The 25,929-nt window shown below is 26.1% G+C and overlaps 1 protein-coding gene across 5 annotated transcripts in view; it reads right to left on the bottom strand.

Annotated features, from left to right (window-relative positions):
• LOC122498397 (potassium voltage-gated channel subfamily KQT member 1-like) overlaps window positions 1-25,929 on the bottom strand; it is a 168,779-nt gene that overhangs the window by 74,255 nt on the left and 68,595 nt on the right. For 3 of the 5 annotated variants that reach the window (XM_043606098.1, XM_043606100.1, XM_043606099.1), the window contains exons 2-3: window positions 24,779-25,307; window positions 3,296-3,386 (exon numbers count right to left, since the gene is read on the bottom strand). In XM_043606098.1, coding sequence (XP_043462033.1) covers window positions 3,296-3,386; window positions 24,779-25,307 — 620 coding nt within the window. The remainder of the gene's footprint in view (window positions 1-3,295; window positions 3,387-24,778; window positions 25,308-25,929) is intronic. The other 2 variants (XM_043606101.1, XM_043606102.1) reach the window with 2 other exon arrangements.

Below are 25,929 nucleotides of genomic sequence, written 5' to 3'. Positions count from 1 at the left end.
AAACTAATAAAATCATCTGCTATAGTACACTATTCACAATCTTTCCTGCTTTTTGAAAAATATTTAATTCACTTTTTGCAGTGACTGTGCGGTTTAAAAATTTGAGAAGCAAAAAGTTAGATTAAAATAAATATGGAATTTTATGCATAAAGAATATCGACGATTACCGTAATGGTATTAATATTTAATGATGAATAATAGTACAAAAACGAACGAAATAATAAACTCCGAATTAAGTTTTTATTTACATAAAAATAAAACTTTTCCCCCAATTTATTTTAGTATAATATAATTAATTCTGCTTTTCTTCTTAAACTCCTTCGTGTTATTTTGTCATCAAATGTAAATTTTATTATTCTAATAAAACCCAACTCACATTCAATTGCCAAAGAGATTCTTCAATATCCTCTTGTCATACAATAGCAACACTTATTAAATACTTGTATAATTCTTTAGATAGAATATATACTTGAGAGAAACTATATTTGTTGGGAGAGAAAGAACAAGAGTGGAGAAAATTGAAAAAAATAATCTTCTACTATACATGAATGAAGAAAGACCTATTATAGGGGAAGTTTGTTTTCTTCTCCCACAAGAGTTTATGTATATTGAAAAAAAACTTGTACGAAAAATAAATTACTTTTGTTGAAGGTTAATTTGAGATCCATTTTCCAAAAATGATTAAACTTGTTTGCTAAGAGATGGAAAGAGGGAGAGAGAGAGGAAAAGGTTGTTAATAGAAAGGTATTTCTTTCCTCAAGTGGTTGCATCACGGAAGCCATTAATTCGTTTCCTCCATTTTCTTCTACCTTCTCTCACCCTTCCCTCTCTCCCTCATTCTCCAATTACAAATAGCGCGATAGGGCACATACTTAGCGTTGCCAAGTTGAAATTAATCTCGTCTGATGTTGGGGTGGAACATTTCCGCGATGTACGAGTCTCGATGCAGGTCGAGATTACCGAGACCAATAAGATGCTCTACTACCTCGCATTCCCTGTAAAATACTACTTTGAGTTTGATAGAAAGTGAAGGTATGAAGAACTGTGTAAAATGAGAGTGGGAGATTGAGAAGGCTTTGGGAGTATCAAGAATTCTTTTGGACATAGTAGATAGACGAGGAAGTACGAGCAGTGTAACAAGTCAAGCCAGCTGTATTTCTGTCTTCAGCAACGCATCTGAGCTTCATATTGTAGGCTGCAACAAGGACAAGGACAAATGCATGAAACTGCGAGAAGAGGAGGCAGTATGCATTGATATTATTGCAGCTTAGGTCTGCAAGATGCTAAAGACCATCGAGGTGCAGAAAAATGTCAATATGATTATTAAGAAGGGATTGAAAAGTCTAAAATCACACATTTTACTCAACCTTTACCAAGGTTTAGTCTGAGCAGAAGAGGCACGACAAGAGCAAAGACGCAGAAAGAAGGGTGACCTGCTTCTAAAAATAGAAGGCTTACAAGGGAAGGAGAAGTTCACCGAGAAGTGAAGTTCAGGAAGCCTTGGTGCAAACTTTGGGACAGCCTGTCGAAAGGTGACGATTCAAGGACCCAACAAGCGTGGCTTAAAGATTGCTGTTGCAATCACGAGCTTAGAGGAGTTTGAAAGACTTGAAAAGTTGGGACGCATAAAGGTTGGGCTTTATGTCGTGCCCAATCAGAAAATGATGTATGGTCGTCAGGTGCAATATGTGCCTAGGATATACATCCACATAGGAAGAGGTTGCTCGAGTTCAAAATGGAACCTTCATCGCACGAAGTTTGAAGCCAATAGGTAGTTCCATGGGTTGAAGAATAGTCCAGATTAAGACGGGAGTGGTTTTTAGTGGGTCGGCAAACTTCTTGTTTCAAATGTCTTAATTTGACTTTAATAAATCTCCCTTTTTCTTCAAATTACTTTTCCCCGAATAGACTACTCAAAACTCTTGAGTTGTAAAATGCTTTTTCAAAAAGGGAACTATTGCCCTGTGCCTCCACTTGGGATAAAAAAAACTGTGTCTATATTCGACTAACTGCCTTACTTTGTTTCGACAAGTTACGCAGGCAAATGTCCAAATTTCTCCATGCCAATTATTTTTATAGAATGACAATTTGGTGGCACCAAATTGTCAATTGCTAAGTGAATTTTTACCACCTTGTAGAATTAGGTAGTGACAACACACAATTTCAGTAACTTCGATGTACCACGCCTAGTATTAAAAAATCTCTTTAGAAACATTGAGTAAATCCTACAATGAAAAATATTTGAAGAATAATTCATTTTTATATGTAACTCAACCCTATTGACAAATACTGCAATATGTCGGTTATTAAGACATCTTTTTAGAATTTAATTTAGGTTAACAATTTGTATCGATGAAGAAAGTGTTATTGTATTTAGGTGTGTGTGTGTGTGTGTTATTGTGTTAAAAATTCTTTTGGTCTTACTTGATTTTATATAATTTTAATAGGTTATTTTTATAAAGATTATGACAATATAAAATGTTACGAAGTTATACGTAACAAGGAAAAATTATAAATGTTCATTATTTTTACCCTGACTTCTCTTAATCTTTTAACTCTCTGCTGATGCTAACGACCGTTATCGTTAAAAATCGTCATTCTGGACGCCTGGTGGAGACTATAGGAGTTACGTGCTTTGGAGATAGAGTGGGGATAAGTAAGCATCAGCAGAGGGTTAAAAGTAATTGTATATTTTTTTGGTTCTGCGGTTCAATTTTATTTTTTCATTAAAGAATTTTTGTTTCTTAGAGTAAAAATTGAAAAATATAATTTTATCATTACTGGGCAAGCGTGAGAAAGAAAAAGCAGCTAAAATGGAAAGACTAACATTTGATAGGGCGAATGCGAAAATAAACGGTGACCTCTTGTCGTAAAACGTCGTTTGAAAGCATTCATCGATATTTGAAAGTTGAGATAGCAGAGGAGCGTCAAGATACCTAGTGATAAGGAATTTATACGCCGCAGATACGTGAATTTCCATCTTACTTTTGTAAATTATTTTCACTCACAATTTATTGTCATCACTGACGCAAAATTTTAGGTCTATTAAACTAACACTAACATTTTGATATCAAATTTTACGTATGTCATAATTTAGGTCTAATTTTTTGACAATTTAAAATTAACACTTTTCCAAAGGCGTTCGTAGAAAAGTTGTTCTAATGTACGAAGAATTAAAAAAAATAAAATTTGGTTTATTTTCATTTCGTCAGACAATTAACTTCTATTGAGCAATCAGAAATTATTATCATATCGAGATGTAGTAATTATAAAGGGAAAATCAAATGCCACTCACCATCCAAAACAAGGTTTCGTTTGCGAAATTACTGTACTGCTCTATTGTTGAGAGAACGCTGAAAATGAGGCACACCAATACCACCATGAACCTGAAAAAGAAAAATAAATAAGAGAAACAAATAGTTGGAGAGTGCAATATTAATCGTGTGGGCACTTGGGAAAATTATTCGAGAAATTTTCTCTAATGAAAATAGTCCTTCTCAAAATTTAGAGAAAAAAAATTGTTTTTTCTTTGTATCTTTTTTTTTTGCTTGTTGATTAACAGTGACGAACATTTTTTTTCACTTGCCTCATAAATACATCCCCCTGAATTCCTCTATATGAATAAGTAAACGGGGGAGTTGGAGGAGCATCCGCTATATCTATTATCCAACGCGACATAATACCGCAGGCGGCAACTATTCTAAGCTCGGAAGCAGAGATTACACATTGAAGTCAGCTTTGCTATCTTCAATAGCGCCGGAAGTGTTACTACGCTGGAGTTTAACGTCAACACTTTTATCTCGTTCATTTACACGCGCCTATTAACTAGACTTATATGACTGTTCAAATTTCAATTCATCGTTCGACTATTTAAATGTTTTTGTTTAAACAGAAGTTGAGAAGGAGGGGCGGATTCAATGTTTCTTTATTCCATATTTCTGCTGGTAAATTTATGTTAACAAATACCACCTAACTTAAAAGGTTAAAAATTATCCCATGAAAATTACATGATTTTCGTTTCGGAAATGATTCTGTTATTGGAGGCCATTTATTTGGAATAAAAATGTGCGTAAAGGGAAAATATAAAGATTTTATTCCAAACACGAATGTTCGACGTGGGCAATTGTACTAATGGAACTTATCCGTCCACTAAATTTAGAAATGGAACACCCACACACCAATTATTTATTAATAAAAAATTACTTTTTCTCCTACATCCACTTATTATCAATTATTTTATAAACAAAAAAAAATCGTCCACTTTGAATTGCTGCCAGTGGTATGGAGAAAAAGAATATTTTTACCAATTTATTAAATCAATTTGTTAATTACATATTATTTGATAGCTCTTTCTTGTACCTGAAAAATTTCGTCTTGTTTTCAATGATGTTATAAATTAAATACTGAAATTGTCAAGAAATTGCTGTTACTTTTTTGTTGTAAAGAATACGAAAAAAATATACTCGTATATAATCCATAACATCAAAGATGCGCGTCAACTGACGAATTTTGACTAGACGCCGCGCACCTACGAGGTACTCCCACCGCGCTCGAGTCTCCGAGCGCCCCACCACCTCTCAATCGACTAATAGCGCGCTAGTCGTGCAAAGCGCGAGTATAAATATCGGCGTTTGATCGGCATTGGAGACATTCACAATTTCGCACTGAATGTTACTCAGATGTAGGAGCTAACGCTTAACGCTTTACGTTCCAGTAAAATTTATCAAATTAATAAATAAAAATCACAGTCCGTGGTATCTCCATCCGGAAATAAGAAATTCATTCATTATTTATAATCAGCCCTAGGAACTTGTTTAAATTAAAAAAATAAATTAAAATTGCACGAGAGAATCGAAGCCACTAAGATTTATATCGTCTTTTAATAAATTACTATATTTATGCCTCTCAATATTTAAATGCAGCATTTTCAAACCTCTTAGTTTTTATTTTATTGTAATTTTTATTTTCCCTTAGGCAAATTTCGCTTTACTCACGGAACTGGAAGTATAAACCTTTTTCTTTCTAAATAAAATACGTTTTTTTACAAATCAAATACTTTTTTTTTAATTTTCAATTCATTCAATAGAACACAAAATAAAATTTTCTCTTTTATTGGTTTTCGTAAAAGTTGTCGAAAAAGAAATAATTGATCAATTACTTCTTTCTGTACTAGATTTTCCAAAGTTTATTCAATATATTCGGGTAAATAGAATGTAAATGGTTATTAAAAGTATTTTAATAAAAACTGATGTAAACCAGAAAAGAATTTTTTGGATGTCATGGATTTTATGCCATTATAGCAGAAAGAATGAATGGGTTTATATTAATTCTTCTCCCAAATATATGCGGTAAATGTAAAACATTTTCTCGTAAACGGTTTAAAAGATTAGAGAGATGAACAATAGGAGATTATTTTTAAAGCTTTACAATGACGTATATTATTTTTATTAAATAATATACTAGGTACATAGAAAGCAGGTACTTTAAAAATAAAGACTATTTTCATAATTGTACACGGAGAGACCCACATTCGTAAAAATTACTAAAAATGGTTGCAATGACCGGAAATAAGGAGACTTTTAGCATAATGTGCTACAGAATTAGATAAATTTACAAAAGAAATAGATAAATTTGCTACATTGAAATAGCAAGTTTTAATATTTTGTGTAAGAGTTGTAAATGTAGCAAAAATTGATTATAGTTTTCTCTAATTTAATTAGACAAAATCTGACAAATGAAAACATTTTCCACTAAAACCTTCGATCCACTGTAGTAATTTTTGGTGAGCAAGTGTGGCTAGCGAGTGCAGTCATATGGCGCCTGCATTTCTATTGGTTGCTAACTTCGTCAATCTCCGTAAATGAGCCGATGCCATCCGATCATTGACAGTGACTATGTTTCGCGTATGTAAAATAAATTTGGATATTATCTACAATAATTAAATATAAAGTGAAACGTAGGTCGTTCGTTATCTCGGAAATTGACCATTATAAATTAATAAATTTTGCATTTATTCCTGTCCCAAGGACTATGTCTTATAATAAGTTGTTAAAAGTAAACTGCTTTCTCGTAAGTGCTGTAAATTTTCATCATTCAATATATAAGGAAACAAAGATGTATGCTTTCAGTGAAATTCGTTGTCGTGTGTGCAGTTGTGTATTAGTGTATTAATTAACCGCGTCTATGAATATAAGTGAAATAAACATGTGTGTGTCTTCAAATATTTATCCAACAAATATATAAGTGTGTGTGTGTGTCTGTGTATGTAAAAATCCTTCCAGTTTACCTCCATTAGTCAAGAATTGACGGGAAACCGGCGACAAAAATCCGTATTTTTTCTTTCACTCTTTCTTTCTGCATTTACAAACGACTATAGTAATTTTACGTACACAATGCTTCTGAGTTTACTACAGTTGTTTGGAACTATTGGACGAAATAGTAAGAAACTTTGCTAATTTGGTGAACATTTGTCGGGATTAGTGACTTAGTGTAGAAAATAGTAAAAAATACAAAAAGTCCCCTTATTTCCGGTGGTTGCAATGTGAAAATAGTAAATTCTAGTGTGATTTTATACAAAAATTAGTAATCTCGGTCTCTCCGTGTAATGTTTATGTTTATTTAAAATTTTTTTAAAAGTTTTTATCGAAATAATATTTTGGATATTTAAATACTTTTGTATTAATATCACTACAGTGTTTTTTTTGAAGAGAATAGATTTTTATAATAATTTATCTAAAGTACTTTTTAATATTTTATACTAATTTCATTAAATGTGAATAAATAATGAGAAGAAAATTCTCCTTTTTTTAAAAAATGCATATTTTGAAATGCCAAATTTAAACTAGAATTTCTCGAAAGGAATGTGATGGATTACATTCGGTATTAATTTAAATGAAAGCTTACTCCACGAACTTTTTAATTTTATAATACTTTCATTTAAAACTGAAAATCAGAGAAAAATAGTTTTTAAAATTATTATGACGTAGAATAATTTCATTTATAGCATACTATTTTATGTTTTTACATTATTTGGTAAATTATTAATTGTTAAAAGTTTACTTTCTGTAAATATTAAATTGTAGTTAATTATAATAATTATAACTTGTAAAATAGTGTGGATTCTTTAAAATGTTGAGTGGTTCAAAATTTATTTAAATTATTGTTTAACAATTGGAAGTTAAAAATAAGAAACCAGTTTAACATTAAAAATCATTTGTCTTAAAAAATATTGTTTCCTATTAGGGTCAATTTTCACACTATAAACTAAAACCAGAATTTTTCGAAAACAAATATTATGTTTGATGTAAAGGGTTAAATATTAAACTTACAGTACTTTTTATTGATAAATAATAATTTTATTCGATGCAAAAGGGGATTAATGAAATTAGCAACTTTCTCATAATCGGTAACCATGGCATACCAAAACTAAGATGTTTCTAGATGCTACAAAATCCGTATCTAAACATATTTGCATGAATGCACACTGAAGCTAAATTCTCTGTTCCGAGGCATGCGGTCTTTTAGTATCAAAGGCTCATGCAATAGTGAATAATGAGCACATAGCTCAATATGTTCACTCGAAATTCGCTTCATTTCGTTCTGTTAACTCAAAATTAATCCTCGTTTATTTGATGACCAGTGTCATAAACAATCAATTCTTTAAATTCTATCTGATTTGCAATAATAGTAGCATTTATATAAATGAAAGCATTTTTTAAAAAATTTCATATTTTCGTTTTCATTATATATATATGCAAATAGAGAAGTAGTCAAGAAATCTTAAAATTAAGAAAGTTGGTTTAAAGTATGATTATCGTTTTGGTACTATATAAAAGATGGCGTGTTGGAAGACTATAATTTTCATCCAAGGAACCTTAACGGGTCACCTTCAATGACCCACTGAGAAGCTAATTGTCTTCATTCTTCTTAACTTGCTTCATTTTCATTTCGTTTACAATCTTTGATACGAATGATAATACTTAACTGATGTTCTTAAAAAGGTGCAAAATTCTTTACACGTTCTTAGAGGGCAATTCGATGTTCATCTAGGTCGTTTGATATCGTCTCAATTTGCATATAGTCCAAATTCTAATCTCAAATTTTAACGATTTGAAAAATTTTCCCCCAAATAATTAAAATAATTTTCGCATTCCCATCTTTTTTGCTCAAGTACCTTTTTAATATTTCGAAAAATATCCGAACAATGTAAATATTATTTCTCTCTATTATACTAAAGAAATCAATAATTTCCATTTTTCCTAATTTGAGAAATTTTTTTTTATGCTTTTGTAATCGTGTGTCAAGTCGTGTGTGAAATTTGACAATCCAATGGAATAAAATACCGTTCACAAAACGTATTCTATTTCCTGTTATCCTTGAGGTATTTCGCTCTCACAGTGAAATTCCAAAGCCACTCGAAACATTGCGGTCGTAACAAGCGGAAATTTTTTTTTACTCCTATTGCACACACATATACACAAAAAAAAATTTTTCTCGTTTTCCTGCCCACAGAATGGAAAACGCAAAGAACCTCAGGGCAATCTCCGGAATTCCTGCCGGCAAACAAAAAAAGCACCCGTACCAATTTGTCATTATATTTCAATAGCTAAAAATCAATTTTCAAAAGGAAAAAAAACATAAAAAAAAAAATTTTTATTGTAGAAGAGAAAAGAAGGAAAAAAGTTATTTAGGTAGGGGAGAGTCTCCAGTTATGAGACGGGTTTCATTTTTGACCCGTAAATTGTAAACGGGTAAACGAAATTGTAAATAAAATACACCGTTCAAAAGGTAACAGAAATACGCAACTTTTATTAAAAGAAAGTATAGTGTTTCGATGAACTCAAAACATGTTACGATACATTTTCCGAGCACATCGCTTTTTTCAACAAAAAAAAATGTCTCCAGTTGTGAGACACTCATTAAAAATTGCTAAAATTTAATAAGTTTGACATAAAACGTTATGTTCAGTAGAAATAATTAAATATATTAATAATATATATTATTATATACTAAATAATAATATTTATTCGCCAAAATATGACTATCAAATAAACACAATTAAATAGCTTCAAAAAGAGCATTAAAATTGATTTCTTCTGAATCAATTGACTTTTATCTACTTGACATGCCCAAAAATACTAGAAAAAAAATCAAAACAACATTTAAATAGTATGCCTGCAAAGTCGTATTTTTTATGCTGCCCAGATGGGTGTTGACACCGTCTCACAACTGGTGATATGCTGTGTCTCACACCTAGAAATTGGCGCTATTTTGAAAAAGGAAAATTAAATTATTTTCAACCGTAGATTGGAACAATGCAATATTGCATCACAAAATATAAGGAAAACACTAAAAGAAAATACATTACATTTACCTTTTCCAATTAATTAACTTGGAAAAAAAGTACTTTGCATTTATTGAAAAAACGCTTTTTAGTCGATTATCACACACAGTGTTGGTATTTAACAAAAACAGTTTATATATCCGCTTCGGCGTACACGAAAAAGTTGGCTCATATAAAAAGAAATGTTTTTATATAAACCAATCGGCTTTTTAATATTGCATGTTAAAAATAATTGACTGTCTCACAACTGGAGGTGTCTCACAACTGGAGACTCTCCCCTACTTTAAAATTATTTTAATTATTAACAAATTAAAATTTTAATTCTTCATGAAAAAATAATAAATAATTTGAAAATATTTAGTTTTAACCAATTATTCAATGAACTCTGAATTAAATGAAATTAGTTACGTTTGAAAAAATCTGATTTTAATAAAAATTATAACGAACAGGAGAATGAAAATAGTTTTATCACGTTAACCTCAATCTTACGACTATTATCTGCATGTACAGACATCACTGTTTGTGTTATATATAATTTCAAATTCCATCATTTCGTTTATTGTATATATTGTATATATACATATTAGATAAATAGTAAGCATTAATTTCTGTTTTAACTATCATTCACGCACGAGTGGAAAATTGTAAAACACACACGAGAATAATATATAATCTGTAATATTGTATACCGCTAGGGAATATTTTCCTAACTATGCTAATTCTATTCAACGTTAATTAATCAATCGAGAATATAATACTGCACCTGGTCGCATCCAACTCCCGCAGAATGTTTCGTATCGTTACGAGGGGCTGATCACTCAGAATCCAATTCAACAATAATTTGAAAATTTATTATTATTTGCATGGATTCATATGGAATCGACTGGAATCGTAAGTGACGAATTCTCTGAATCTTGGATTCACATGAAATCGCTTGGATTCGTAAAAGGCGAATCCTTATGATTTCTTAAAATTCGGGCGGATTCTCCACGGATTTCTTTGTATTCGTAAATAATCGTTCCCTTACGAATCTTGGATTCGAGAGTGAACAGCCCCTCGTATCGTTAAACTTCTAAATCATGACACATTTCTCAATTTATCTTAGTCCAATCAAATCTAAAGTTACTGATAGCAAATTCAATTTACATTAATTATTATTATTGTACTTATATATTTATTTACCAAAAAAATCTAACAAATCAATGCAGTCTTCACAATTAATAACTTTTCCATTTTTACTTATAATTGTCTAATTTAAATTTTGGGCGCCACAATCTTACTCCTAGATTCACTACTTGAGTCAGATTTTGACATTCTAGAAACCTAATCAAAATCATTACATTCAATTACGAATATTTTAATTAAAAAATTATTCCAAAACATTAATAAATTATTTTAAAAAAATTTAATCATTATTATTATTCCATAGGAATTAAGATTTTCAAAACATTCAAATTCAAATCTTTATGAAATTCAACAACTTATAAGAATATCTTCATGTTTTATAATAATATAAATTTCCATAAAATTTTTCAAAAAAAAAAAAAAAAAAAATTATTTACAAAAATTTTTATAAAATCCTTCCCAAGAATTAAATTATTTTTACAAGTAATAAAATTGTTCACATGAATTCAATTATTTTCATAAATAATAAAATTTTTCTTAGGATTCCAATTATTTTTAATAAAATTTTAAATAAATTCCTCGAGAAATGTAATTATTTTCACAAATATTTTGCAAGAATTCAGTTACATTTCACAAATAATGAAATTCTTAGCTAAAATTCAAATATTAATTTCAAAACCTACTATTTTTATAAAATTTCTTAAATGAATTCAATTCAATTATTTGAAAAAAAATGTAATAAAATGCGTTGCAAGAATTCAATTATTTTCATAAATAATAATACAATGCTTTACAGGATTTCAATTATTAAAAAAAAAAATTTAATAAAAATTTGTTACAAGAATTCAACTATTTTCATAAATAATAAAATTCTTCACACGAGTCCATTATTTAAAAAAACTGTAATAAAAATTCTTTAAAAGAATTCAATTATTTTTACAAGTAATAAAATTGTTCACATGAATTCAATTATTTAAAAAAATTGTAATAATATTCGTTCTAAGAATTCAATTATTTTCATAAATAATAAAATTTTTCTTAGGATTCCAATTATTTTTAATACAATTTTAAATAAATTCCTCGAAAAATGTCATTATTTTCAAAAATATTTTGCAAGAATTCAATTACATTGCACAAATAATGAAATTCTTCGCTAAAATTAAAATATTTTCAAAATCTACTATTTTAATAAAATTTCTTAAATAAATTCAATTATTTAAAAAAAATATAATAAAATGCGTTGCAAAAATTCAATTATTTTCATAAATAATAAAATTCTTCACATGACTCCATTATTTAAAAAAAATGTAATAAAAATTCTTTAAAAGAATTCAATTATTCTCCTAAATAATAAAATTCTTCACAGGATTTCAATTCTTTTTAATACAATTATATGTAAATTCTTCGAAAAATATTATTTTTAAAAATATTCAAAATTCAATTATTTTTGAAAATTCATGCTATAATGCTTTTAATATTCAATTATTGTGTAAAATTTTATCTGTAATTCATTTTTAAATCAATTTTTATTAGAAAATTCTACGGGAATACAATTATTTAAATACAAAAATAATTTATTGAATAAATAAATGTTTTTCAAAATTGAATCCTCATAAATAATTTTATCAACAAATTTTTAAATAATCGAATTTTTTCGACGAATTTTAATAAAATTTTCAAGAATAATTACATTTTTTGAGGAATTCGATTAAAAAAAAAATTATATTAAGAATAATTGAAATTCTATGATGAGTTTTATTATTCATGAAAATATAATTGAATCTCGGTAAAATTTTTTATTATTTATGAAAATAATTTAATGTTTGATTTAAATTTTATCAACACTTTTTTTTAAATAATTGAAATTTTTTGGAAAATTTTATTATAAAATAATAGATATTGAAAATGCGATTGAATTGAGGAAAATTTTTGAAAATAATTGAATTTTGGAGAAGAATTTTATTATTTTTAAAGATAATTGAAATTTTGACGTGGCATTTTAAAAAATTTTCAAACATAATTGAATTTCTGCGAAGATTTTTATTACATTTGAAAATAAATTTAATTTCTTCAATCATTTGTAATTTCTTTTAAATTCAATTTTTTCCAGTACTTTAATAAAAATCCCTGATTTTTCCCTGATTCCCCTGACCTATGAAAACCCTGAAAATGTTAAAATATTTTTAAAATGAAAAAACTTGCATAAAAAACCATTTTTTTTGCAAAATGCGTATTTTAGTCCAGTTTTCCAAATAAATTGCAACAAAGCTAATCATAAAGACTCTAATCATAATAGAAATGTTAAAATAATATTAAAATAAAACAATTGCAGAATTTCCATGAAATAATCTACATATGTGTATGTTACTCAAATAATATTAACTCTTTGAGGTTTACTGACAGTATATGAAAAAAAAAATTATTATTAATAAAAAATTACCAAAAATAATAAGTTTTTGTAATAACGCAAATATTTGTCGCGTGTTATATTAAAACATTCGTAATTAAAAATTTATACATTCGATATTAAAAATTACTGGGCTTAAAAATAAAAAAATCGATGACTACATAAAGTTAACAAGTTAAATAATATTTCATAAATCTATATTCCAATTAATGAAAAGAAAATTGAAAAATGTAAAAAGTTGATAACATTTTTATGTATATAAATATATATTCATTTTAAATATTTGACGCAGATTTCATACAGAAGTTGGTAGAAAAATTTAAAAGTAAATTTTAAAATTTTTAATCAATTTTCCAATATTAGGATTTGACAAAAAATTCTGTATTCTGATATCATGATTATTTGATATTGAAATTGAAGAACAAAAAGTACATAATAGTGAAAGATAGAAAATTAATGGTTTTATTTTTTATTTTTTTTTACTATTTTTGTGAAAAATTTAATACCGCAAAACTTTTTTTACGAAGCCATGAATGTTTTACATGTTGTAAAAGCAAATATTCAGTATTATTGAAAGCTTCATATAACTTTGTTGTAGCCATTAAAAATTACGTCACTAATGGATATCGATTCACTTTCAGTTTCATCACACTTTGTAAAATCAGTAACGATAATTATTATTTATGTTTAATTCAGAAACGAAAATTATTTCCCAATTTGCGTTAATTGATTCTAGAATGATGAATACTAATATAGTTGGATGGAAATCTCAGTCCTAGATTTAAAATTGATTTTCATTTTATTGTACGTAATAAAAAATTTATACCATTTGGGTTAATGATAGAACCTGACTGTGATTTCGTAGGAAAGAAATAAATCCAGTTAATATCTATAAAGATTGTAACTATTTAATAACTATTAATTAAACATGTTATTAAGTAAAATATTATGTTTTACCGTCATTAATGTAGGTACCTTCTTCCATACAAATCGGATCAATCAGAAATTCGCCCTAATTGGCGCAGTAACCAGATTGGGAAAATTATCTTATCTATAATTAATTATTAACTATATTAATCTCCGTATTCTTTCATTAATTCTGACCGCAGTTTAAAGTTAGTTTCTGCATATGCTTTGTTTTTTTTTCTTTAAAAAATATTGTTTGACAAATTGAAAATATGCAGGTATTTTTTCATGATTTATATTTTATAATAAAATAATATTACAAATTAAAAATTTTTTTTAAAATTATGATTAACAAATAAAAAATATACTCATTTCGTTTGTTATATGCTTTTTTCTATAACAAATTTAGTTTGACTGATTTAAATTATTATGCAAATTATTCTCCTTTTTATTTATAAAAAATACTAGAAAATTGTTAATTGTTAAAAAATTTTTATTAAGAAGTAGGAAATATACAAATTTTATGCATAATTTTTATTTCTCAATAACAATATTGTTTACAAACACATTTTTTTCTTTTGGGGAAAAAAACATTAGATATTTCCGTTTCTTAATATTTTTCTAGAAAATTCTCAATTTGCATAAGGAAATAATTTGCATCAATTCTATTTCTTAATTTCAAATGTTTTAATAAAGTTCAATGTTTTTTAAAAATAATGGAAAAAAAATGTTTATAAATTATATTTGCCAATTAGAAAATTTAAATTAAAATGGAACTAAATATTTGTAAATTTTTAGAAAATAAGGAAAAAAATTTTATTGAAAATAATGTTCTGTCAAATTTATTTACAAATATCTTTAGGTTGTAAAATTATTCGAAAACAATAATTTCTTATTTAAATATTTACTTATTATTATTTTTCCATAGGAATTAAAATTTTCAAAACTTTCAAATTCAAACTTTTTTGATCGAGTGTTGAAATAATTATTTTACATTATAAGAATATTGTTACTGTAACTTCTTCAAAATTATTTGCATATTTTATTATCTAAAATTTAAACTAAAATTCATTTTCAAATCAATTTTTGTTAGAAAATTCTAGGAGAATTCAATTATTTAAATACAAAAGTAAATTATTTATTAAATAATTGAATATTTTTTAAAATTTAATTCTTAAAAAGAATTATATTAACAAATTTTTAAATAATTGAATTCTATTAACGAATTTTAATGACATTTTTAGAATAGTTACATTTTGCAAGGAATTTTATTAAAATTGTATTAAAACAATACAATTGAAAATCTGCGATTCGAGTTTTATTATTTATGAAATTAATTGAATTATCGAGAAGAAACTATAATAAAAAATTTTTTAAATTTTGAATTTCTGTGAAATTTTTGTTATTTATGAAAATAATTAAATGTTTGCGTACAATCTTATTAAAATTGTTTTTAAATAATTAAATTCCTTAGGGTAATTTTATTAAAATTTTCTACAGGAATTAAGATTTTTAAAAATTTCAAATTCGAACTTTTTTGAAATTAAACAACTTATAAAAGTATTATCATTATTTTATATTAAGAATATTGATAATGCAACTTCTGAAAAATTATATTTTCATCATTTCAATTCAATTATTATTTTCTAGAATTTTTAACTAAAATTCTTCTCAAAATTAATTATTTTTAATAATTTTTGAAAAAGTTCTTTGAGAATTTCCAAATACATTTATTTAAAATTCAATTTTACGAAATTTCAATTATTCATAAATTCTTCAATTAAATATATATTAGAATATAAAAACTTCAAATTTAAAAAAAAATTAAATTAAACTATTACAAAAAAATTATTTCTTCAGAATTGCCAGTTAAAAGTATAGAAAATTCAAATTTTCAAATATTTTAATTTGAAACACCTTTTTCAAATTATTTAATTATTTGAATAGAAACATATATAATTTCTTGAATAATGGAATGTTTTTTAAAATTTAATTCTTATAAAGAATTTTATCAACAAATTTTTAAATAATTGAATTCTTTTGACGAATTTCAATCTAATTTTTAATAATAATTACATTTTTTGAGGAATTCGATTAAAATTGTACTAAAAATAATTAAAATTCTGTGATGAGCTTTATTATTTATGAAAGTAATTAAATGTTTGCGTACAATCTTATTAAAATTGTTTTTAAGTAATTAGATTCTTTTGGGTAATTTTATTAAAATAGAAGATATTGAAATTCATTGAAATCAGGAAAATTTTTGAAAATAATTGAAATTTTGACCAGAATTTTATGAAAATTTTTGAAAATAATTGAATTTTGAAGAATTTTTTTATTTATAAAGATAATAATTGGGATTTTGTCGAAATATTTTTGTAAATTTTGAACATAATATGAATTTTGTGATAAGAATTTTATTACTTTTGAAAATAATTGAATTTCTGCAGTTATTTGAACTTCTTCAAAATTCAATTTTTTAGTGTTTTTAACTGAAATTCTTCTATAAATCCATTATTTTCAATAATTAATGAAATATATACAGTACGAAAACCTAGCACGTCAGTCATATCCCACAAGTGCACTTGTGGGATATGACTAAGTGGGAATCGCATAAGTCTGTCTCATTCCCATGGGAGTGAGACAGACTTATGCGATTCCCATACTTTCCTATGACTGACGGATAGCTTTTCTTACTGTGTATATATATATATATATATATATATATATATATATATATATATATATATACACAGTAAGAAAAGCTATCCGTCAGTCATAGGAAAGTGTGGGTATATATATATATATATATATATCTAAGAAATGAACTAATTTTAGAAGATTTTGAATTAATAAAATTTTTCAAAAATCTAAGTTCATTAAAATTTCTAATTAAATTCATTCAACATTGGAATTTTATTATATTTTAAATTGAAACCGTTTGAAGTTTATTTATTTATGAAAATTGTATAAACGCAAATCTTTTAAAATTGAATTAATTTTGAAATATTTAATATTCATTAAATAATTTATTTATTTTATGATAGTTGTTCAAGATTTAAGTTATTAAAAAAAAATTATTGTCAGAAATAGAAAAAAATTGAAGTTTTTTTTATTAGAATTCGTGGTAATTTTATAGTTTATGAGTCAAAGAAAAAAGACACAAAAATTCAGAATTTTCTTATGAATTTGTAAAAATTAAATTTTGTTGAGTACTTTTAATTAAAATTCCTGACTTTTCCCTGAATTCCCTTTGTCAGAATATATGATTATTACCTATATAGTTATAATAATATTAAAACTATATTCCAATTTATATTTTATTAAAAAAAAAAATTTGAATTAATAATTTTTACGTTCTATTATTTTTAAACTTGTTAATTTTATTTAAAAAACTGTGTGAGAAGTCAGCCGCGCGCGAATTGTTGCCATTTAATCCTATTATTAATTCAATTTATAATTTAAATAAAACTAAGGTTTAAAATGTTTTTTTCCCTCAAAAAGATAAGCTTTATTTTTGTTTCACACACGTTTAAATGAAAAATACATTTTAGAGACAAGAATGATAACGTCCAATGACATAAGTGTCAGTTTATTTGAATGAAAAGCTATTGTATCGATTCAGAAAAAGAGAGAATGATTTTCAGAATGGAGATAAATTGGAAAAATTACAATAAAAATAAACAAAGGGGAAAAGAAAATAAATAGAAGATAAAAATAGTTTTGGTGAATAATTAATTATGAGAAAAATAATAATAAATAGGGGATTAGAAAAATATTTTTTCATACCTGTCATTAATTTTTTTTTTTTAATAGGAAGAGACGTTCTTCTTTTCATAAATGAAAAATGAATGTCGAGGATAAGAAACGAATATTAAACAAATGTGATGAGGGTTTGTATATAAAGAAAATATAGAGATTCCAAGTTAATTCTTTGTATAAAAGAGTGAATGTTGCCTAGCGAAATTAAATGTGACGCTTTGTTAATTAATGCTTTTATCCAAAGCTTTACATTTAAAGTAATTAACGTTCAAAGCTTCAACGTCAAAAGGTCAGCCCATGATGCTATTATTTATCTTCTAACTCTTTTTTGTACAATCTCTAATGAGGTTAAGATAATTAAACCCCATGTCGAAATTTAAGACTCGGTTCTTTTTTTCTAAAATAATTATTATTATTATTATCCGAGGTGATTATTTGTTTTTTACACGACTTTCTAAAATAGTATTTCCTAACATTAAAATTTATCTTTATAATCACAAAAAATTCGAAGATTTTGTTAATACAATTAAACAGAACAAATAATCTTGACAAAATTTTTTTTAATTTATTATTTATTAAAAAAAGTTGTTTCAATCATTTCTCTTTTCGGTGAAAGAAAAAAATTTGTTTTCAGTGAATAAGCGAAAAATGTCAATGAATAAGACACTTGAATGATATAAATGCGAAAAGTGTAAATACACATATATATAAGAGTGAAATGTGCACAAGAGCTTCAATTTATCGATACCTGTCTATCAGATTATATGTACATATACTCGTCGCCTCATAGATGTCATCAAATTTCTTTCAAAAAAAAAAAAAAATCCCTAACATTCTTCTATTATATATGCGCATGTATTTTTTGTGCAACAAGTGTACAGACATTCACGAGAATGCTTTTCAGTTTTCATATAGAAAAATTGAATTGCAGTGACAAATTCTATGTCGCGTTAGATATTCAGAGATGTACATTGAAAGATGAAATAAATACACACAAGAGAAAAATTTTTCAAAGTGTACTTCGTTTGGCGGAGATTTTCGAATTAAACACTTTTTTATTTAATAAATCATTATTTTTGGAAGCAAATATTTTTTAGAATTAATAAATTTACTAGCAACAATTCTAACTTTTTTAAATACACTTTTTTCAATAAAATTAGCAATTGTAAAAAATATAGAATTTAAAAATTTTTAAATCAAATTTTTTTTCATAAACATAAAATATGATTTGGAATATAGATTCTTACTATCATAACCACAATAATAATATATTCTGAGTCAGGGGATTCAGGGAAAAGTCAGACATTTTTATTAAAAGTATTGGAAAAAATTAAATTTTTAGAATTTATAAGAAAATTCTGAATTTTTGTGTCTTTTTTGTTTGTCTTATATAAACTATGAAATCACCACGAATTCTAATAAAAAATCTTCAATTTTTTCTATTTCTGACAATAATTTCTTTTTAAATAACTTTATTCTTGAACAACTATCATAAAATTATTACTGAGAAATTATTTAATGAATAATTTTACTTAAATATTACAAAATTCATTAAATTTTAAATGAGTTGCGTTTACAATTATTTTCATAAATAGATGAACTTCAAAAGGTTTCAATTTAAAATTTAAAAAAATTTCAATTTTGAATGAATTTTATTAGAAATGTTAAAGAACTTAAATTTTCTGAAAATTTTAATAATTTAAATTTTAATAAATTTAAATAAAAAAACATTTTAAAAAATTTAATTTTTGAGAAGTTACAAATGATTGAAGAAATTCAATTATTTTTAAAAGTAATAAAATTCTTTTTGCAAAATTCAATTATGTTCAAAATTAAAAAAAATTTCTCGTCAAAATCACAATTATCTTTATAAATAAAAATTTTTTTTTCAAAATTCAAAAATTTCAAAAAATTTTCACATTTAAATGATTTTTAATATCTACTATTTTAATAAAATTTTCCAAAAAAATTTAATTATTTAAAAAAAATTTAATAAAATTGTACGCAAACATTTAATTATTTTTCATAAATAATAAAATTTTCACCGGAATTCAATTATTAACAAATTTTTTGTAAATTTCTTCGCAATAATTTAATTAATTTCATAAATAATAAATTTTTTTTATGAATTCAATTATTTTCATAAATAATAAAGCTCATATCGCAGAATTTATTTATTTATTTATTATTCGAATTTCTTGAAAAATGTAATTATTATTAAAAATTTTATTAAAATTCGTCAAAAGAATTCAATTATTTAAAAATTTGTTGATAAAATTCTTTATAAGAATTAAATTTTAAAGATCATTCAATTATTCAATAAATTATATATGTTTGTATTTAAATAATTATTAAATAATTTTGAAAAGGTTTCAAATTAAAATATTTGAAAATTTGAATTTTCTATACTTTTAACTGGCAATTCTGAAGATATAATTTTTTTGAAATAGTTTAATTTAATTTTTTTTTGAATTTGAAGTTTTTATATTGAAAATTCTCAAAGAACTTTTTAAAAAATTATTAAAAATAATTAATTTCGAGAAGAATTTTAGTTAAAAATTCTAGAAAATAATAATTAAATTGAAATGATGAAAATATAATTTTTCAGAACTCACAGTATCAATATTCTTAATATAAAATAATGATAATACTTTTATAAGTTGTTTAATTTCAAAAAGGTTCGAATTTGAAATTTTTGAAAATCTTAATTCCTGTGGAAAATGTTAATAAAATTACCCAAAAGAATTCAATTATTTAAAAACAATTTTAATAATATTGTAGGCAAACATTTAATTATTTTCATAAATAATAAAAATTTCACAGAAATTCAAATTTTTACAAATTTTTTATTAGTTTCTTCTAGATAATTCAATATTAATTTCATAAATAATAAAACTCGAATCGCAGATTTTCAATGGTTTTTAATACAATTTTAATCAAATTTTTTGCAAAATGTAACTATTCTAAAAATGTTATTAAAATTCGTCAATAGAAATAAATTATTTTAAAATTTGTTAATAAAATTCTTTTTAAGAATTAAATTTTTAAAAATATTCAATTATTCAATAAACAATTTACTTTTGTATTAAAATAATTGAATTCTTCTAGAATTTTCTAACAAAAATTGATTTGAAAATGAATTTTAGTTTAAATTTTAGATAATAATAGAATATGAATTTGAAAGTTTTGAAAATCTTAATTTCTGTGGAGAAAATAATAATAATAATAATTTAATATTTATTTAAAAAAGAAGCAAATGAAGATTGAGAATTTTCTACAAAAATATTAAAAAACGGAATAGGGTCAGTTGGGGTAAATAGAAACAAGGGGTAAATCGAAACAGTAGTATATACTGCCACTAATATTGACAAACGGAAAATGAGAAAATGCTTAGAACCTGTTGGGGGTGATCTAAGCTTCAAGGTTTAAGGTCGTAATTATTAAAAAAAAATTTTTATTTAACTGAAATAACTACTGTTTCGATTTACCCCAACTGACCCTAGTGTTTTTTTTACCCAAATAAAAGAATCAGTTTGTAAATAATATTGTTATTGAGAAATAAAAGTATTTAATTTTAAGATCATTAAGATTTAAATTTAATTTTAAGACCAAATGTAAGTACATTAATCTAATTAATTAAAAGGTTTTAAAAAGTAACTTTTCTTTACAGAAACGTACAAAAAAGATTATATTTTAATAAAGTAAGAAATAATTATTTAAATATTAAGCAATGTTAAAATAAAATATTTTTTTTCTCTTCGAAAGAACTGGGCCGTTGTAAAGGGACATGACAAAATACTGAAACTTTCATTTATGAGGCTGTTTTATTTCCGGCAGTGTCCACCCGAAAGTGTTACAATTTTGAAACATTATTGAAAAAATGTTCGACGATATGAAATTATCGTTCAGTTGACATCATTTTTTTTCGCTCCATTTCTTAAAATATCATTTCCTTTTTATAAAGTGAATTGTACAATAATAAAAGTACAATAATAAAACGAAAACAATTAAGTAAATAATATAAAATTGTTTTTAAAATTGTTTTCAATCAAATATTAGTTAAATTTAATAATCAATTTGTTTCTAATATTACTCACTATGTGGATATAGTATTATTAAAGTGTAAAGTAAAAGTTGATGAAATGTGAGTATATATAGTAAAGGAAAAGTTTTTAAAACAATAATTAAAAGAATTTCAAGGGAAAAAGAAATAGACCCTAAAAATAGTTGAAGCTTTTTTTAAAAAAAATATTTATAAGAAGTCGTTGAGCTATATGTGTATATTTATGCAAAGCAATAACTTTCCATTTACATTGGACGTATGTAATTTTTCTATGCAATATGTTCGTGACCTTGAGACAATAATGCTTTTCTTCTAGCATCATCGTGGAGAATACAAATTAAACCCCCCCTTTGACCTCAACGGTTTCAGCGATTTATTTCACTCTTTCCCAGAGGATTTATTCTAACCTTTATGATTTCGACAAATATTGTCATACACAAATATTTATTTTTCAAAAACCACACACGTTTCTCTGTTGAAAGTCAAATAAATATCATGCTCCAATGATTATCGATTTATGTATTCAGTATATTTTTATTTACTCTCGACTATATAATGGAATAAAATAAATTTTTTTTGTAGTATTAAGTATTTAATTATTGTTTAAAAAAATTATATTGTTATGGTTAATTCGTAACTAAAAATTCGATGTTGCTATTAATAAGTAAATTCATTATTTTTCATAAAAAGGAGGTTAAACTTCATAGAAAGGGAAAAATTAGTTTTTCGCAACTATAATTGGGAGACAATTAAAATCGAAACATGCATTTTAAGGTTAAGCGAATTCCAATTAGTTTGTTTACATTAAAAAAAAAATTACGAAATGATCATCAGATTGCTCAACACAAGTGTGGTGCACCAAAATTTTAAGACTTAAATTATATTATACTACGGTCTTTCATCGCCATCCGTGCTCTGAACTGGATATATTTTAGCGGATGGTGTCAAAGTTTTTTTTAAATAAATATTTCAAATTACACTGGAGCGTCAAACGAGTCCACGTCAATCCATTGACGCTCCAGTGTAACTCATTACTAATAATACTTTGTACATTGTGTTTACAAACAGGGGGTCGATTCTGTAACCTTTCCACTTTCACTTTCGCCTCCCACTTTCCATTTCAAACTCCCACTTTCCAGTTAGCACTCCTACTTCCCACTATCCACTTTCACTTTCACTTCCTACTATCCCCTTTCACTTCTAACTTTCCACTTCTTCACAGTAAATTGTGAGGTATTAAAAAGCGTTGCAGATTAAATTAACACCAAAAAGATTAAAATAATCCATTTTTGTGTTATTTTATACTACGACTAAAATTTTACTTAGAATCAAAACCAAGTCAACGATTACTAATTAACTTCGTTAGAAACTAACTGATTAACTTATTAACTTAGTAACTTACTAACTTAGTTACTTACTAACTTAGTTACTAACGTACTAACTAACTTACTGACTAAAATACTGACTAATTTACTAACTAATTTACTAATTAACTTACTAATTTACTAACTAACTTACAAACCTAATTACTAATTAACTTACAAGTTATTAACTAACTAACTTACTTACTTAACTTAGTTATTAACTAACTAAATTACTTACTTAACCTAGTTATTAACTAACTAACGTACTTAACTTAATTATTAACTAACTAACTAACTAACTTACTTACTAATTTTCTAACTAATTTGCCAATTTAATTACTAATTAACTTACAGACTAAATTACTAACTTACTTACTTGACTTAGTTACTAACTAGTTAACTTAGTAACTTACTACCTTACTAAGTTAGTTTTAAGTAAGTTAGTAATTTAGTAAATTAGTTTATTAATAAACTTACTTAGTTACTTACTACCTTACTAAGTTAGTTTTAAGTAAGTTAGTAAGTTAGTTAGTAAATAAGTAAGTTTGTTAGTTAGTAAGTTAGTAAGTTAGTTACTAACCAACTATTGTCCCTGGTGAAGCTAACTTACTTACTAATTAACTCACTAACTTACTTACTTAACTTAGTTACTAACTAACTTACAAACTTAATTACTAATTAACTTACTAACTAACTTACTTACTTAACTTAGTTACTAACTAACTTACAAACTAAATTACTAATTAACTTACTAACTAACTTACTTACTTAACTTAGTTACTAACTAACTTACTTACTTAACTTAGATACTAACTAACTTACAAACTTAATTACTAATTAACTTACTAACTAACTTACTTACCTAAGTTAGTTACTGACTAAGTAGTTAACTTATTTACGAAATAACTTATTAACTTATGTATATATTTAGTTACTTACTACATTACTAAGTTAGTTGTAAGAAAGTTAGTAATTTAATAAGTTAGTTTGTTAGTCAGTTAGTAAGTTAGAAAGTTAATAAGTTAAATAGTAAGTTAGTAATATAGTAAGTTATTTAGTACCTTTTACCTTTTTTACCTTTTTTTTAGTTATTTAATACCTTACTAAGTTAGTTGCAAGTAAGTTAATAATTTAATTAGTTATTTAGTTAGTCAGTTAGTAAGTTAGCAAGTTTGTGAGTAAGTTAAGTATGTTAGTATGTAAGTTATGTAAGTAAGTTATGTAAGTAAGTTAGTAAGTTAGTAAGTTAGTAAGTTAGTAAGTTAGTAAGTTAGTAAGTAAATTAGTAAGTTGGTTAGTTAGTAAGTTAGTGACTAACTAACTATTGTTCCTGGTGAAGCTAATTTTGTCGAATTTTGTCAAATCGTTGACTTGGTTTTTGATTTAAAGTAAAATTTCATTCTTAGTCAAAAATAGTACAAAAATGGAATATTTTAATCCTTTCTGGCGTTAATTTAATCCCAGAGGAATTAAAATGTTGCAGATTATTTGAATCCATTCTGGTGTTATTTTAATACCTCACGATTACTACTGAATGGAAAGTGGGAAGGGAAACGTGTGAAATAAAAGTGGGAAGTGAGAAGCAGAGTGGTAAGTGGGACATTAGGAGTGAAAAGTGAGAAGCGAAAGAGTTAGTGGAAGATAGAAAATGGGAAATTAGAAGTGGAAAGTAAAAGTGGGAAGTAAGAAATGAAAGTGGTAGTGGAAAGTGTAAAAGTTACAGAATCGACCCCCAGGTATTTACTGTAATACATTTCTTAGTTAAAAATGATATTTATTAAATATAGAAAAAAAAAGAATATACTCACACAGTGAAGTGATAGATGAAGCACAGCCAACCGCCCGGATGTTCAAGGAAGACGTAAAGTCTTTCCTGAAAGGTTTTCCCCTTTTTATGATGGAACACATATTTTGCCTTAAAGGCTTGATCAATGGGAAGATAAATTGGATAATAGGGATCGGGAACGCCAACTTGATCCGGACTCGGTGGCTGTTCCTCCTGTCCATTCTCATTGTTGTCGTCCTTATTTCGTCGTCGACGATGCTTTCGCCTCATTGGTGTTGGAACACGTTTATGATGCGTCTCACTAAATCGGGGTGAACGAAATCTACGCAGGAAAGTGAACTTCCGCGGGGGTTCATCCATTGGCGTTCCATTATCGGTATCCTCAGTTTCACTACCGGGTGTTTTCAGTGCCACATCCTCTGATTCACCAGCGACGAGCTCGTCTTCGCTGCCTTGGAGGGCAGCGTAGGCGGCCGCGGCGCTGTATCGCTTCTCTGTCAGCCTAGAGCATTGGTCCTTGCTTTGTGGAAGACTGTCGTTGTAAGCGCGACCTGGTAATTCCAGGATTTGAGAATTTGTTGTTTTGTTTCGAAATGTTTTTAACGAAAAAAGAAATTGGGAATATTTTTTTATGGCAATAAATTTTGTTGGTGAAGTGTGAAAAAATGATAAAGTGTGTGAAAGGATAAAGCGGATGGACTAGCCAAAGTAGGTGCTAGGGAACAATTTATTAGGCCTGAGCATCCTATTGGTGTTTCTGATAAATGCTTGGCCCTGGAATTCAAACACTTGCTGACAGCAGATCATCAAAAGGAATGGCTAAAATGAAAAGGAATGTTTATTGAAACATAGACATAACATAGGGATTGAGGAAGATTCTCTACTTTCCATAGTAGTTAGCCTAGGCAGCGTATCATCAAGTTTATTGTTGATGCTTGACATATTTTTCGACATGAAGGACAAGTTGTTAAACACTTTTGTTGGTAAATCCTTAATAGCTGTCATATTACTATATAGAAGGGCAACAACGCTTTGGTGGTACCAAGAATTATCTTAGACAGAGTAGATAGAGGAAGTACGAGCAGTGTAACAAGTCAAGTCAGTTGCATTTCTGTCTTCAGCAACGCATCTTAACTTGACATCGTAAGCTGCAATGAGAACAAGGACAAATGC

Source organism: Leptopilina heterotoma, unplaced genomic scaffold, assembly GCF_015476425.1.
Source record: "Leptopilina heterotoma isolate Lh14 unplaced genomic scaffold, ASM1547642v1 Lhet_15, whole genome shotgun sequence".
Taxonomy (NCBI): Eukaryota; Metazoa; Arthropoda; class Insecta; order Hymenoptera; family Figitidae; genus Leptopilina; species Leptopilina heterotoma.
Note: the sequence above shows the minus strand (reverse complement) of the source record. Positions and strands in the feature narration are given on the sequence as shown.